We start from the raw sequence: 12,474 nt of genomic DNA, 5'->3' as shown, positions 1-12,474 counted from the left end.
TATATATATAATTTTTAAGGTTTATAAAACAGCCATTTTATGTTACAAAACTAGATTATCAACCCAGCTTTTTTTCATATTTATTTGTGTATTTTAAGTACCAAAAACACATAGGGTATGGAGAAAAGGGAGATTTAGATTAAATAATGATACTGAGTGATTCCAATAAAAGAATGATGCAGTCTGTATACCATTGCTATAGATTGTGTACGGCGTACCTGGTGTTCATTTATACGTGAAACACTGCTTGTAGAGCCGCAGACAGATATTCGCCTAAGGTTTTTTATAGCCTGATATATTTTAGGGTAAATACTATCGTGGCGGCTTATATGTACTAAAAAGGGTGCATTTTTCATAACAAAATAATAACTTTTAAAATGGCTAAATAACAATTTATTTAATTGCTCCTTTAGGATATTCAAACAAAACAGTCAAATTACAATAAATAAGATAGTATTCAAACTGTAACTGTAATAAATACAGTTTATTAACGGCATTCACTTAATACGGCTTAACAACCAGAATTTTTATTTCACCAAATAGGCTCACATAATGAAGCCACTTAGTTCCATGCGGCTGGATGCATATTATAGCCAAGAGGGCTAATTTGTCAATTTCATGACTGATAGAATGGAGGTTCAAGTCCCAGCGATAACATCCCAATATTTCATCAATTCCCTTTAGTACATGAAGAGTTTCTTGCGTACTGCACATTTAAATTTGTGACCCTGGATTATTAAAATACAATATTCTCATTCACGCGTGTATGGCAGCACCATAAAGCTACTTAGCAAAAAAAAGACTAGCATTTCCCATATCTTACCATAGGTGAAACAACCAGATAAACTAATAAAACCACATTCCATGGTTCATTTAACGAAGCAAAACTCAACCACAGCTTAACTACAATGTCCATAAAGTGACAAAAGTCTAGCTCCTATGGCCAGTTATGATAGTGAAACCATTCAAGGCAAAAATTAAAAAACGTGAAGTTTTGTATTCATGGTTTCTTAACTGTACTAAATGTAAGCGATTTCAAAGCCTGCCGCTAATTATTTTCCTGCAATTTTAGAAGGCAAATAATTAAATAGCATTCAACAGTAGAAATATATTCAGTGGTATTAGTTACTTAGACCTAGTTGTTGCAATAAAATAGATATTTCGAAGGGCGAAATGAAATACGATCCTATTTTGTTAAAACTTTGTTGAGTCTAATCTAAATTGTAATAATAAGACGTTGAGAAAGGGATAGGATGAAATATAATAAATATATAAGTTAGATCAACAAATGATGTCGACGCCAACGACTACAGAAAGACAGCAGAATGTGTGAACCTTTGAATAAGAACCTTTAATTCCTGACAGACTTCAATTTAATAATAAAAATTTCTGTAACCAAAATCACAAGGAAATGACATCTTAGAAATCAATTTAAAACAACCATTGGTACAAAATCGTTCTTAGGGACAAGTTGCAAGGCAGGAAAGAACATGCCTTCCCAGGTTACATTTTTTATTTGCTATATTATACAGTAAAATTTATAATTGTTCATATAATATAGCATAGAATTTAGCACGATATATCATCGCAACTGTAGCGTGTCTACCAATTACTAAGTGATTATTCACTAGTATATAAGACATGTTAACTCGATTCTATGTTGGGGTACCTTTCCGTAGATGAATGTTGACATTGTTGATAACATACTCCTCCCACATTGATGATATAAGGATGTGATCTGAACACGCCTACTCCGCCAGACACTCCCAGTTTGATTTGAATACTCCTTCTTCAATAGATGGTCCACATTAAACAGTTTACTTTCTAATTGTGAATGCAACATTGTACTCCTCGTACTGTTGATACTCAGTTTCTATCACACACAACGCCGGCCAGTATACATTCGACTGGTAATGGCAACACAAGAGCAACCACGACCGTGAACTTAATACACCTCTTACGATTATAATTCAAAGTCCGGGGATCTTAATACAGTTCTTCCGGCTTCTCACAAAAAACAGCAATGAATCAACAAGTATCTGTTTATCGAATTCTATCGCAGATAAATTTCTAGAGGGGGAGTATTGTAGCGAGTCCATCACTACATTATTAAATTCCAATTCGCTTGTATATAAGACATATTAACTCGATTCTATGTTGGGGCAACTTATTACAGACGAAGGTTGACATTGCTATAACATACTCCGCCCACAGCTACTATTATCACTATTACTAAATTGCGAATATATTTTATACCCTATTCATTTACAAAGTATTATCATATTCAACTAATTTTTCCCTTATGACACTATTATTATAATATTAATTATATATGCTAATGCGTTATTATTGCTGTACTTTTTTGAAATAATCACATAATCATAAAACATAGATAAAATGTGGATCATAAAATTGAATAATCATAAAATATGTTTGCTGCTTAAATATCAAAAAGGAAATTTTTAATAATTATTACAATTAAAACAAAATTTATTGTTATTGTTTTAAATATTTCAATTATTTTTGTTAAATTGCTTTATTATTTTCGTATATTTCCTATTTTATTTATTTTTTAACTAAAAAGAATAGTATTTTTATTCAAAATTTAGAAAATTTTTCACTGCATCTTTAAATATTTAAAAGATTTAAAAAAAAAGCAATGCTTCATAAAAAAAAACGAAATTAATCTTTTCTTATATATTTGGAGGTTTTGAAACGCAATTTAGATTAAATATTCGTATTTCACTATATCCTAAAATTTCAAAAACAGATTAAAAAAAAACGAAAATATTTTTTTATGCTTTAAAAGTTCTATATTTCGTTGTTTTTCAGTAATATTCCCCATTTTTGCAAGTTTTTTTAAAGTTATACTTAAAAAAATGCCTAACTACAAAACTAAAAATGAAACGATGGAGAATGAAAACAAATCAAACTTGCTTAAATATATTTTAACACCAAACTCATTTTTTATGGCTTATGATCCGTCAGTTTTTGATACGCAGCGGCATAACTTTAAGTTAATTCTGTTTTTATACAACACATAGTGTATATAAAAGTTTTTTTCTTCATGTGTAAAATGGATTCCAATAATATAAATTACCATTTATTTCACACTGCCATAATAAGATTTTTCTCGTTCTTCTTTAGTGTAAGAGTGCAATTCAAATATTTTTTTTTCTTCTTTTCTCTAGTTTCGAGCAGAGGATCTATTCAAATGAATTGCCGCAGATGTTTTGGTACCCACGATCATCAATTCTTGAAACTCAGCCCTTTACAAAGGTTTCAGTTCCAGATACCATTTTCTCATTTGCATGCCCTCTTCTTTTAAGAAAAGTTAGAAAAAGTAATCGAATATTTTTTCTTTAAATGATTTTTTTAAAATAAATTAAAAGTCGGAAAGACTGTTTCAAACAACATTATTCGAAATCAGATAGTTATCAGAAAGAAGATCAAATAAAAATTTATTTAATTGTGAATTTACCATATTTAAGCAAATCAGTCAAATAAACATAAATAATATGGTATTCAAAATTGTAAATGTGAGAAAACCGATTGTTAACTGTTTTCACCTAATACAGCTAAACAACCGGAATATCATAGCACAAACTAGATCCACCTAGTTTGTGCGAACCCACTTAATTCCCTGCAGATAAGTACATACTATAACCGAGAGGGCTAATCTGTCAATCTCATGACCGACAGAACGGGGGTTCGAATGTTGACATCACAATATCTCCTCCTTTCCTTCAACGCATGAAGAGTTTCCAGTGTCCTACACTCCCCAATTTAAGACCCTGGACTATTAGAGTACATTACTCTCATTCACGCATAGAAAGAAGCACCATAAAGCTGCTCAATAAAAAAAGTACAGTATTTCTCATCTCTTACGATGTGTAAAACAGCCAGATAAACTAATTAAACCCCATTCCTCGGTTCATTTTATAAAATACAACTCAACTACACCCTAACTCCAATGTCCATTACCTAACAAAATACCTAACTCCAAAGTCCAGTTAAATTTCTCTTTTTTACGGTTTTGAAACCATGCTGGTTGTAAATGGTTCAAAATCATATCGTTTGTTTTCATGGTTTTTCAAACATACTGGTTGTAAACAACTTCAAAACGATAAAAGTAAAAAATGTTCTTTTCTATAAACTTTACGGTTAATTGGGTGAACAGGTCGCTGCCGGTTATGTTACTGTAATTTTAGAATGAAAATTCTAACAACACAATAAATGTCTGTTGTTATAACCAAAACAATAATTAGATTTATTAACAAGCAATATTAACTAAAGTTTCCGTTCATTCAATATTTTACCTCAGTCACAGATATAATCAAAATGGTTGCAAATTTATGTTATAGTAAATTCAAACATATTTTTTAATAAATATCAGTTAACGCCAAAATACCTTATGAACTATTGCATTTTATCTAAAAAATATAATAGAAACAAAATTCAATATGAATAGAATAAATAAAATATACGGTTTTTATAGTAATGTATATGTAAATATTTAAAATTTATAAAGGCAATAAAAAATTTGATTGTGAAGTATAAGGACCCCTAAACCTAAATCTATAGCAATTTTTACTAACGTATTAAAATTTCAAATTGAAGAAATATTTATACCATACCAAACGAATTCACAAAATTATTTACATTTATACAATCTTAGTTCAGTTAATCCTCGCAGATTGTTTCATTAAAATATCAGCACATTATACTTTTGAGTGTTTTAATATAAAAATATAATAATATTCAGAATTTAATAAATTATGCCACGATTTTAGCAACAGCACGTACCAGCGTAACAATTCAATAAATGTTGCTTTAAAGTCTTTGCCCAGGTATGATTTCTCTTTGTCCTATGAATACATATATTTAATGCAAATTGAACACTTATTAAGTCATCGGGACAAATAATGAAATAGCTATCTACTAATCGTTGAAAAAAGTTTATATTTGTGATGGAAGGGCAAGGAATCGAGGACCACAATTTTATTTCTTTATAATTTTGCTGTACGGTTGAATTTTTTTTAGATATTTGCCTTTAAAAACGGAATTGAATGATATGTTAATTTTTTCCAATAATTATTTGTATCGTTTAATTTATTTTAAGTAATTATATTAAATAGATAAACATTAGATTTTAGGTATTAGGAACGATCTGTTTTGAGTAATACTACGAAATGTATTGCGTATCAGGTCCACTCAATTTATAATTCATTACATAAAAAAACAATGTAAACATTCCAATCATTTTTTTTAAATAATTGCATTCCATTCCTACAAAGGAACTCCAAATAATTTCATACTTAATTAGTATTAACTTAACTCAAACTCATTTAATATCTTATGCCATATCATAATATAACTTTTAGCCTAATAAAAAATAACTAAAAGATATATGTACCTAAAGATATATATACCAAATATATACCTAAATATAAAAACAAGTAATGTATTTTAAGCACTCAAATTAACATTAAATTACTTTCGACTTTTTCCTTAAAGGTATTAGCATAAGGTCTAGTACAAGTTTAATAATAGTAGTTAACTTAATTTAAAAGTTTTACATCAACAATAAGACGAAGGATACAAAACAAAATATACAGTGTTTATACCATTCATTTGATAATTTTTTCATTCATAAGGTAGAAGTTTTACCGGAACTTCTAGTTTTAAAAATTATAGTTCTTATTACCACCCACCCATTTGGTAAAAAATGCAAAAGTGGTAAGTAAATTTAACTGAATAAATAATGCTCATGTCAAGCTCTGAAGTATCATTTTAATAATATGAAATTTTACTAAGTTAACCAAATTTTATCACATACTATAAAAATCAATTTTATTGCTTTGTTTACCAAAATGATTCCCAAAATGCTTCGGTAAAAATTACTGATCTTTTGGTCTTCCTATAGACCCAGAAATACAGTAAATTTTACCATATTCTGGAACTTTTGACCATACTTTTCCTCAGTGTAATATTACTACCTTTAAGTATGTTTAAAACGATATGAATCAGAAAATGTGCAGTATTATTGACACGTTTCTGAGACTCTAGGACAAAAGTAGTAATAATTACATACAATTTTAAGTTACTTTGTTAGATTATTTTTAGTTTATATATATATANATATATATATATATATAATTAAAATGCGCTTACACCGGTTTTAGTTTTAAAGAAAACTGTTTAATGAAGTATTAAAGATTTTGAAAAATTTTCCCCTTGGAAATCAGAAACCCAAATAAATTAGCCTGTTCTCTAACCGAATTAATTAAAGCATTAATTGAAGCAAAAATCTCTTCTTTTTCGTTCGGAAATTCTAGTCTTCGTTATTCCACGTCTAAAAGCAGGCTAATTATCTCAAGCATATGAGATACTGAGTAGAGTGTATGTTTTTTTTTTTTTATGTTTAGTTTTACTAATAAGTACATTTCAGGATTAAGGCTGAAAATTAACTATCATTTTATATTTACAACTTTAAAAAGAACTATTAAAGTTAACACTTGAATTATTTTATTAGTTTTTATTGTAAATGAGAATAATTAAGAATTATTTACTTTTTCTGTAAGGTATTGACTGATATGAATACGGTTTAATAATTTAATATATTATTTAAAAATATGTTTCTCTGATATGTTTTTCGTTATCTCCTTGAGTACAAATTATATTTTTTCATTTCAATAATTAAATATTCATAAATAATAAATCTAAACTCTTAAACTATGCAGTTTTTACAAAAGATTAAAAAACTAATACACTAAGAAGAAACGCCATCGAAAATTTATTATTTTAGATATTTAGCTAACAGAATGCCAAAACGAAATTTACATTCAATTTTAGATGAACGATTTTATTAATATTTATTATAATAATAATTAAAATGCACGTTTATGAAACGCGCTTTGTTTGCAAATTTTGCAAAAAATTAACTAACATAAAATGTATTCATGTGTTTAATTGTAAATAAAATATGTTCTTAAAACAACAATTTTGTACGTTTTCACTTGGAGTATAAAGAATTAGCAAGTACAATACAAACATGTAACAAAATGGACATAATTTGAACTATTTTTCAAGCCATAAATTAAGAGCTTTCTTTATTATCTAATGATTTAATTTAACAATTTAAAATACACAATAAAATTAATAATACAATTACAATAAAATGAAACTTAGTTTATAGTACAGCTTGCAATTAATAAATATAAGAAATTATTAAATTTCAAGCAAGCTACGATTAATATTTGATAAACTGAATATTATGACTGAGGATAACAAAGTTTTATTCTTTGCAGAATAGTGCAGCTGTGAAGTATATTGAAATAAAGTACAGAATTTGAAAAGTTTTGTTGAAATTGAATTTACACCTATTTCACGTGAGGAACATTTACGAAGCATTTTGCATCATTTTAAATCAACATACTGAGTAAGTGATTCAAGTCACTGAAAATAATGTAGATTAAATCATAGATATGAAGTACTTATAAGTATTTCTTATTAAAGAAAATTCAATGAAGAAATCACTAATTGAAATCAAAATAGCACTCAAAAAATACACATTAAAATATACTTTTAAATCTATGATACAAGTACTATACGAAAATTACCAAGACTTTGCTCATCGTATAGCTTGTAATTATATCTATCGGAAATTATTATATTTTAATAAGGCTATGATTGCTGTATGACAAATAAAGCTTTATGACTAATGATAACGATAACTTTTATCATTTGCCGAGTCTGTGAAGTATATTGAAATAAATTAGAGAATTCAAAATTATTGGTTAGAATAGAATTTAAATCCATTTCCAGTAAGGAACATTTACGAAGTATTTTGCATGATATTTAATCAACATACTGAGTTGTCGTTCAACTCATTGAAAACAATGCTGATTAAACCATAGGTGTGAAGAACTTATAAATGTGTCATATTATGGAATATTCAGGGAAAGAATCATCAATTGAAATCAAAATAACACATAAAAAAGCTACTTATACAAGGAAAACAAAAATCCTTGTTAAAACTTAATTCACTTTATTTTTTTTTTAATCTTATGCTTGATGCATAATATTGATAGAGTAAAAATTTTAATAAATTGCTTTAATTTAATATTAATAACAAGCATTGTTTTAAATTTAAAAATTTGTGTTCCTTTGTTATTCTTTATTTTTGGGAATTAATCATCTTTATTTTCTGCAGTAATTATAGAAAAAGTCTTTATCAGAAATTTTCATAAAATAACTATTGTGGTTTGAGGAAATGTCTTCTCAAAATTTTTGTTTTTCATTACATGCATAAATTTCTGTTTTCTCAGTAACAGTTCTTAATTTAATGTAATAATAAAAATTTTGGATAAACATTCTTCATCATTTGAAATTTTTCAGTTTTGTTTTCTGTGTGTCAATGTTTTAAAATTTTAGTTTAAATGAGATTAGAAAGTGAAACATATTAAAAATCTATTTAAGCTAAACTCATTTCAATTGTATAGAAGTTATAAATTAAATGTAATAAGAAATAACAAAACAATTTTATTTTTAAAATACTTAATTCCCAATTTATTTGTGTATATTGAATGCTTATATGCTTTATTCAGATAAAAATTATATGAAATCTAGGATTACATTTGCATACCATATAATTTATTTCAATATTTGTAATACATATTATTTTGTATACAAAACCGCATGTATCTTTTAACTCACTGACTATTCTGTATGTAAAAAGTCGTATTTAAACTTGCAGTCTTCTCCGCATAACAAAACCAGTTTATCCATGTTATTAGTTGGGGAAATAGTGTATTGGGGAGAAAAATCACCTCAATTTCATAAATTTCTTAATATCTCATTAATATATAGCTATAATGTAATGAATATTTTTTTCTCATCCAGCCTATATAAATATACATTATACGATTTATAATATCAAATTTGACAACCAGTCTTCAACTTAATATTAGTAATAATTACAGCTATTTTATTAGAATTATAGAATATTTACTGTGCCTGGAGTACATTAAGAAACCATTCATAATAATTTGAAATTTGATTTTATAACAATATTATTAAAAGAAAAAACATTTATTTTTTTTTTATTTCTAATAAACAGCAAATAATTCAAAATGCATAGTTATCTTTGGCATTGTTATAATATGTTATAGCATTGTTATCTTTGTTAATATATAATCGTTATTATATAATGTTAATAGCATTGTCCTCTTTGAAACTTAATTGTTAATTATTGTTGTTAATAATTTTCATTGTTATCCATGTATGTGTAGGTATGCACATAAATTATTTACAAGACATATGTTGTTTAGTATTTAATTATGAAGTTTAATTTTACAGGGTTGATAGAGTAAAAGATATAGTTTGATGATAAGAATTTCCAATAAAAAATAATGTAAAGAAAGAATATATAATCAATAATTTAAAGTAGAAATCTATTTTAATTGAATGCTCTATTTGTCTGTATTTCTCCTTTATTTCTCTTTAAAGAAAATTAATACGTAATTAATAATAAGAACGCGACACATAATATACCTAAAATAACTTACAAAAAATCATTCTTAAAGTATCATCTATCTCACAATTCAAATTAAATTTAATATAATTATTTGCTTCAAAACATAAATTAATTATTTTAAAGTTAATTTGTTTTTAAAGTTCAAATTTCAGAAACTAATTAAAAGGTATTGAATAAATAGTTTTTACAACTCGGATTTTAAACTTTTTTAGGTTTAAAACTCCTTTATTTTAAAATTGTTATTTTGATTTTTATTTGATGCAACACCCCATTATTTTTACAGAACTTAATAAATTTTTAGTATTTTCGAATATTTGAAAGACACTAAGAGGAAGTGCACGAAATGAGCAGAGTTATAATTAATTGCAAGTATAAAATATGTAAGGAACTAATATGTATAAAATGTATATAGATAACTCGCACTATCAACTCAATCAAAGCGAATCAAACTTCAAATGAGAAATAATTATTACTTGCATAATGATGACACAAACATATATAACATATTAATAATCTAAAAAATAATAATAACATTTGTAAAAATAATACAAATTATGATTACAAATAGTTGAATAAAATATTACTTTAAAAAAAATCATGTACTTACCCTGTTGAGAATGGAAATGATTTTTTGATGAAGGATATAAACATTTGACACAGTTGGCGATAGACGGTTACAATGGACACAAGTACGCTTCGCTCAAGAAGCAGAAGTGAGTCTATCATCATCTTTGGCTTAATTAAACATTGAACAACAGCCTTTCAAAATAAAAGAACATGAAATGAAGGTAAAATTATGCGAGACTAGTCTCAGTTTGGACATCAAGTCCTCTACCGCTGTCCAGAGCACCTTGCCTTAGAAGAGGAAATCTGCGGCTGGAGTCCCGTTTGAGAAGCGGAGCTGCGCTTCCCCCTCTCCGGAATTCCGGGGACGAGAAAGCCGGGCTGCATCGGCCCAGTAATGGCATTTGCTGTTCTGGAAAATCAACATCACACCTTGAAATTCGAGCTATTTCTCCGGGGTCGGATATGTCACTATCTGATAAACCATCACTTTCCATTGAAGCCAAATGTCGAGGTTCAATCTGAACACGTACAGTTATAGGACAGTTTGAAACATAAACTTCCATGTCCATTGAAGATGTTGGGCCATTGTCCCGACGAGGAGTGTCACAACCATCAGGATCAATTATTTCTATATCTTGAGGAGATGGAACAAATTCATCGAGGCACAGTTGCATCATCATTAGTTCTCGATTTCTCATTCTCCCATTTGGCCCTGTACTATATTCTCTTTTCATTATAGGCAGATAGGCAGGGGGTGGTTTGGCTCCTTTACTAGAGCAAGTTGCTGCAGCGATTTCTATTGTCGTGTGATCTTTTTTTCTGGCACCAGTTGATTCACTCGCTTTTGATTTTATAATTGTTCTAACATCTTCTTTAATCGGAGTGATTTTTCCTGGTTTACCGTTTGCTAAAGTCACAGATTGTTTTCTGAGGGGTTGAGGTGGCACATCAAAAGCTTGTGGAACACATAAGTATGGTCCACTTGAAGAAGGTCCATTCTGTTTATCTTTTTTATCATCAATTAACAGGCTTGTGAGTAATGAATTATCGGTTGATGCATGATCATCGGTTACTGGAACAACCTTCGAGCGGTCGTCATGAGTTTCAAAAGTCAAAACAAATGCGGCAACAATGAAAAAGCCACCGAGACCCATAATAACTGGTCCTACATAGGTTAGGTTGTGCAGGTGATATTGACGATCTCTATCAGTCACCTCAATGGTACTGTTACCAGACTCTCTGATCTCTGTGGACAAAGTATCTGCATAGAATCCCACGACAGACATCGTGGTACCGATGATCAGCAAAATCATTCCACCACTTAGGGCTTTACAAGTAAGCCATAAACACTGGACGGTTACTTTGTTTCGAATGCTCTGTATAGTGCTAACTTTTTTCTTTTCCTCCTCCTTTTGTTTCTGGAGTTGCGCGAGTTGGGCATTTGTGAGGGGCTGGTGTGAAAAAGCTCGTTGCCGGCCCTTACCGGGAGGGGGTGCACCTCTTCCTGTGTTTTGCTGACGCAGTTGCCTGCCAATGACAGCCGCGCTATTCATTTCGCTTCTATTACTGTGTCAAACAGCAGTCGGCAACTCGAAAGTCGGCAAAAAATATTTTTTTTTAGTTGCAAACTTAGGAGGAGGGGCAAAACTAATTCCGCGCTAAGTGCTCCAATGTGATATCAATTATAGGTATAAAAAGATGTACTGGGCAGTATAGGAGGGCGACAAACTGGACCGCAACCGGACACGACGACCCCCAGAGAATCTTCTTCAAATGTTTAATATGATATTCTAAAAGTACTAGATGGGACTTCAGGCAGAATCCTCAACAAGACAAAGCGTTCTTCGCAGCGTTTTCGTTTAGACGGGGTAGTTGCTGTTGTTGTGATCGGGTAAGCAATATTTGTGGGACGGGCACCTCTCACGTGCGCTTATGAGGCCACCGGCGGATCTAAAGCTTTCCTGCGAATCCTCCGCCTTGGTCCAAGTACGGAGAAATGAAGAAAGGGGTGCGCATGCGCCCACTGATACCTCCCTCTCGCAGAGCTAAAAAGGCGCTCGTGATGCAATAAGCCCCCCGTTCACCGCGCCTGACCTCAAATGGGATGCAGGATTAACTCCCGCCTCTAATCTCCTGTCCTTCGCATTTGCATATAGATCGGAACTTTTATTTACTTCAGTCCAACTTGTTAGTTTCCTTTTCGTTCAACCATATATGATATATGTCGCTGTATATGTGCTCTGAATTTGTGTTTCTTTTTTTATCGATATTGCTTAATTTTTTCCCAGCCTCTTTGGAAAAATCCCATGAGAGAGTAAACTAAACACGCGATCACTAACTTTTTCCCTTGAATAATAAAAACGAAAACA

At 29.6% G+C, this 12,474-nt stretch overlaps 1 protein-coding gene and 1 long non-coding RNA gene across 3 annotated transcripts in view; one reads left to right on the top strand and one right to left on the bottom strand.

Annotated features, from left to right (window-relative positions):
- The window catches only part of LOC107443691 (uncharacterized), a 73,070-nt gene extending 63,748 nt beyond the window's left edge, over window positions 1-9,322 (top strand). For both annotated transcript variants that reach the window (XR_001584017.3, XR_006225147.2), the window contains exons 3-4: window positions 3,192-3,343; window positions 7,311-9,322. This is a non-coding gene — a long non-coding RNA (uncharacterized lncRNA). The remainder of the gene's footprint in view (window positions 1-3,191; window positions 3,344-7,310) is intronic.
- Window positions 1-12,079, bottom strand: part of LOC122269370 (uncharacterized) — a 104,938-nt gene extending 92,859 nt beyond the window's left edge. The window contains exon 1 of the mRNA XM_043042117.2: window positions 10,146-12,079. Coding sequence (XP_042898051.1) covers window positions 10,333-11,658 — 1,326 coding nt within the window. The 5' untranslated portion in view covers window positions 11,659-12,079 and the 3' untranslated portion in view covers window positions 10,146-10,332. The remainder of the gene's footprint in view (window positions 1-10,145) is intronic.
- Window positions 12,080-12,474: the final 395 nt, after the last annotated feature.

The sequence above is a fragment of the Parasteatoda tepidariorum genome, chromosome X1 (assembly GCF_043381705.1).
Source record: "Parasteatoda tepidariorum isolate YZ-2023 chromosome X1, CAS_Ptep_4.0, whole genome shotgun sequence".
Classification (NCBI taxonomy): Eukaryota; Metazoa; Arthropoda; class Arachnida; order Araneae; family Theridiidae; genus Parasteatoda; species Parasteatoda tepidariorum.
This window is presented reverse-complemented; position numbering and strand designations above follow the sequence as displayed.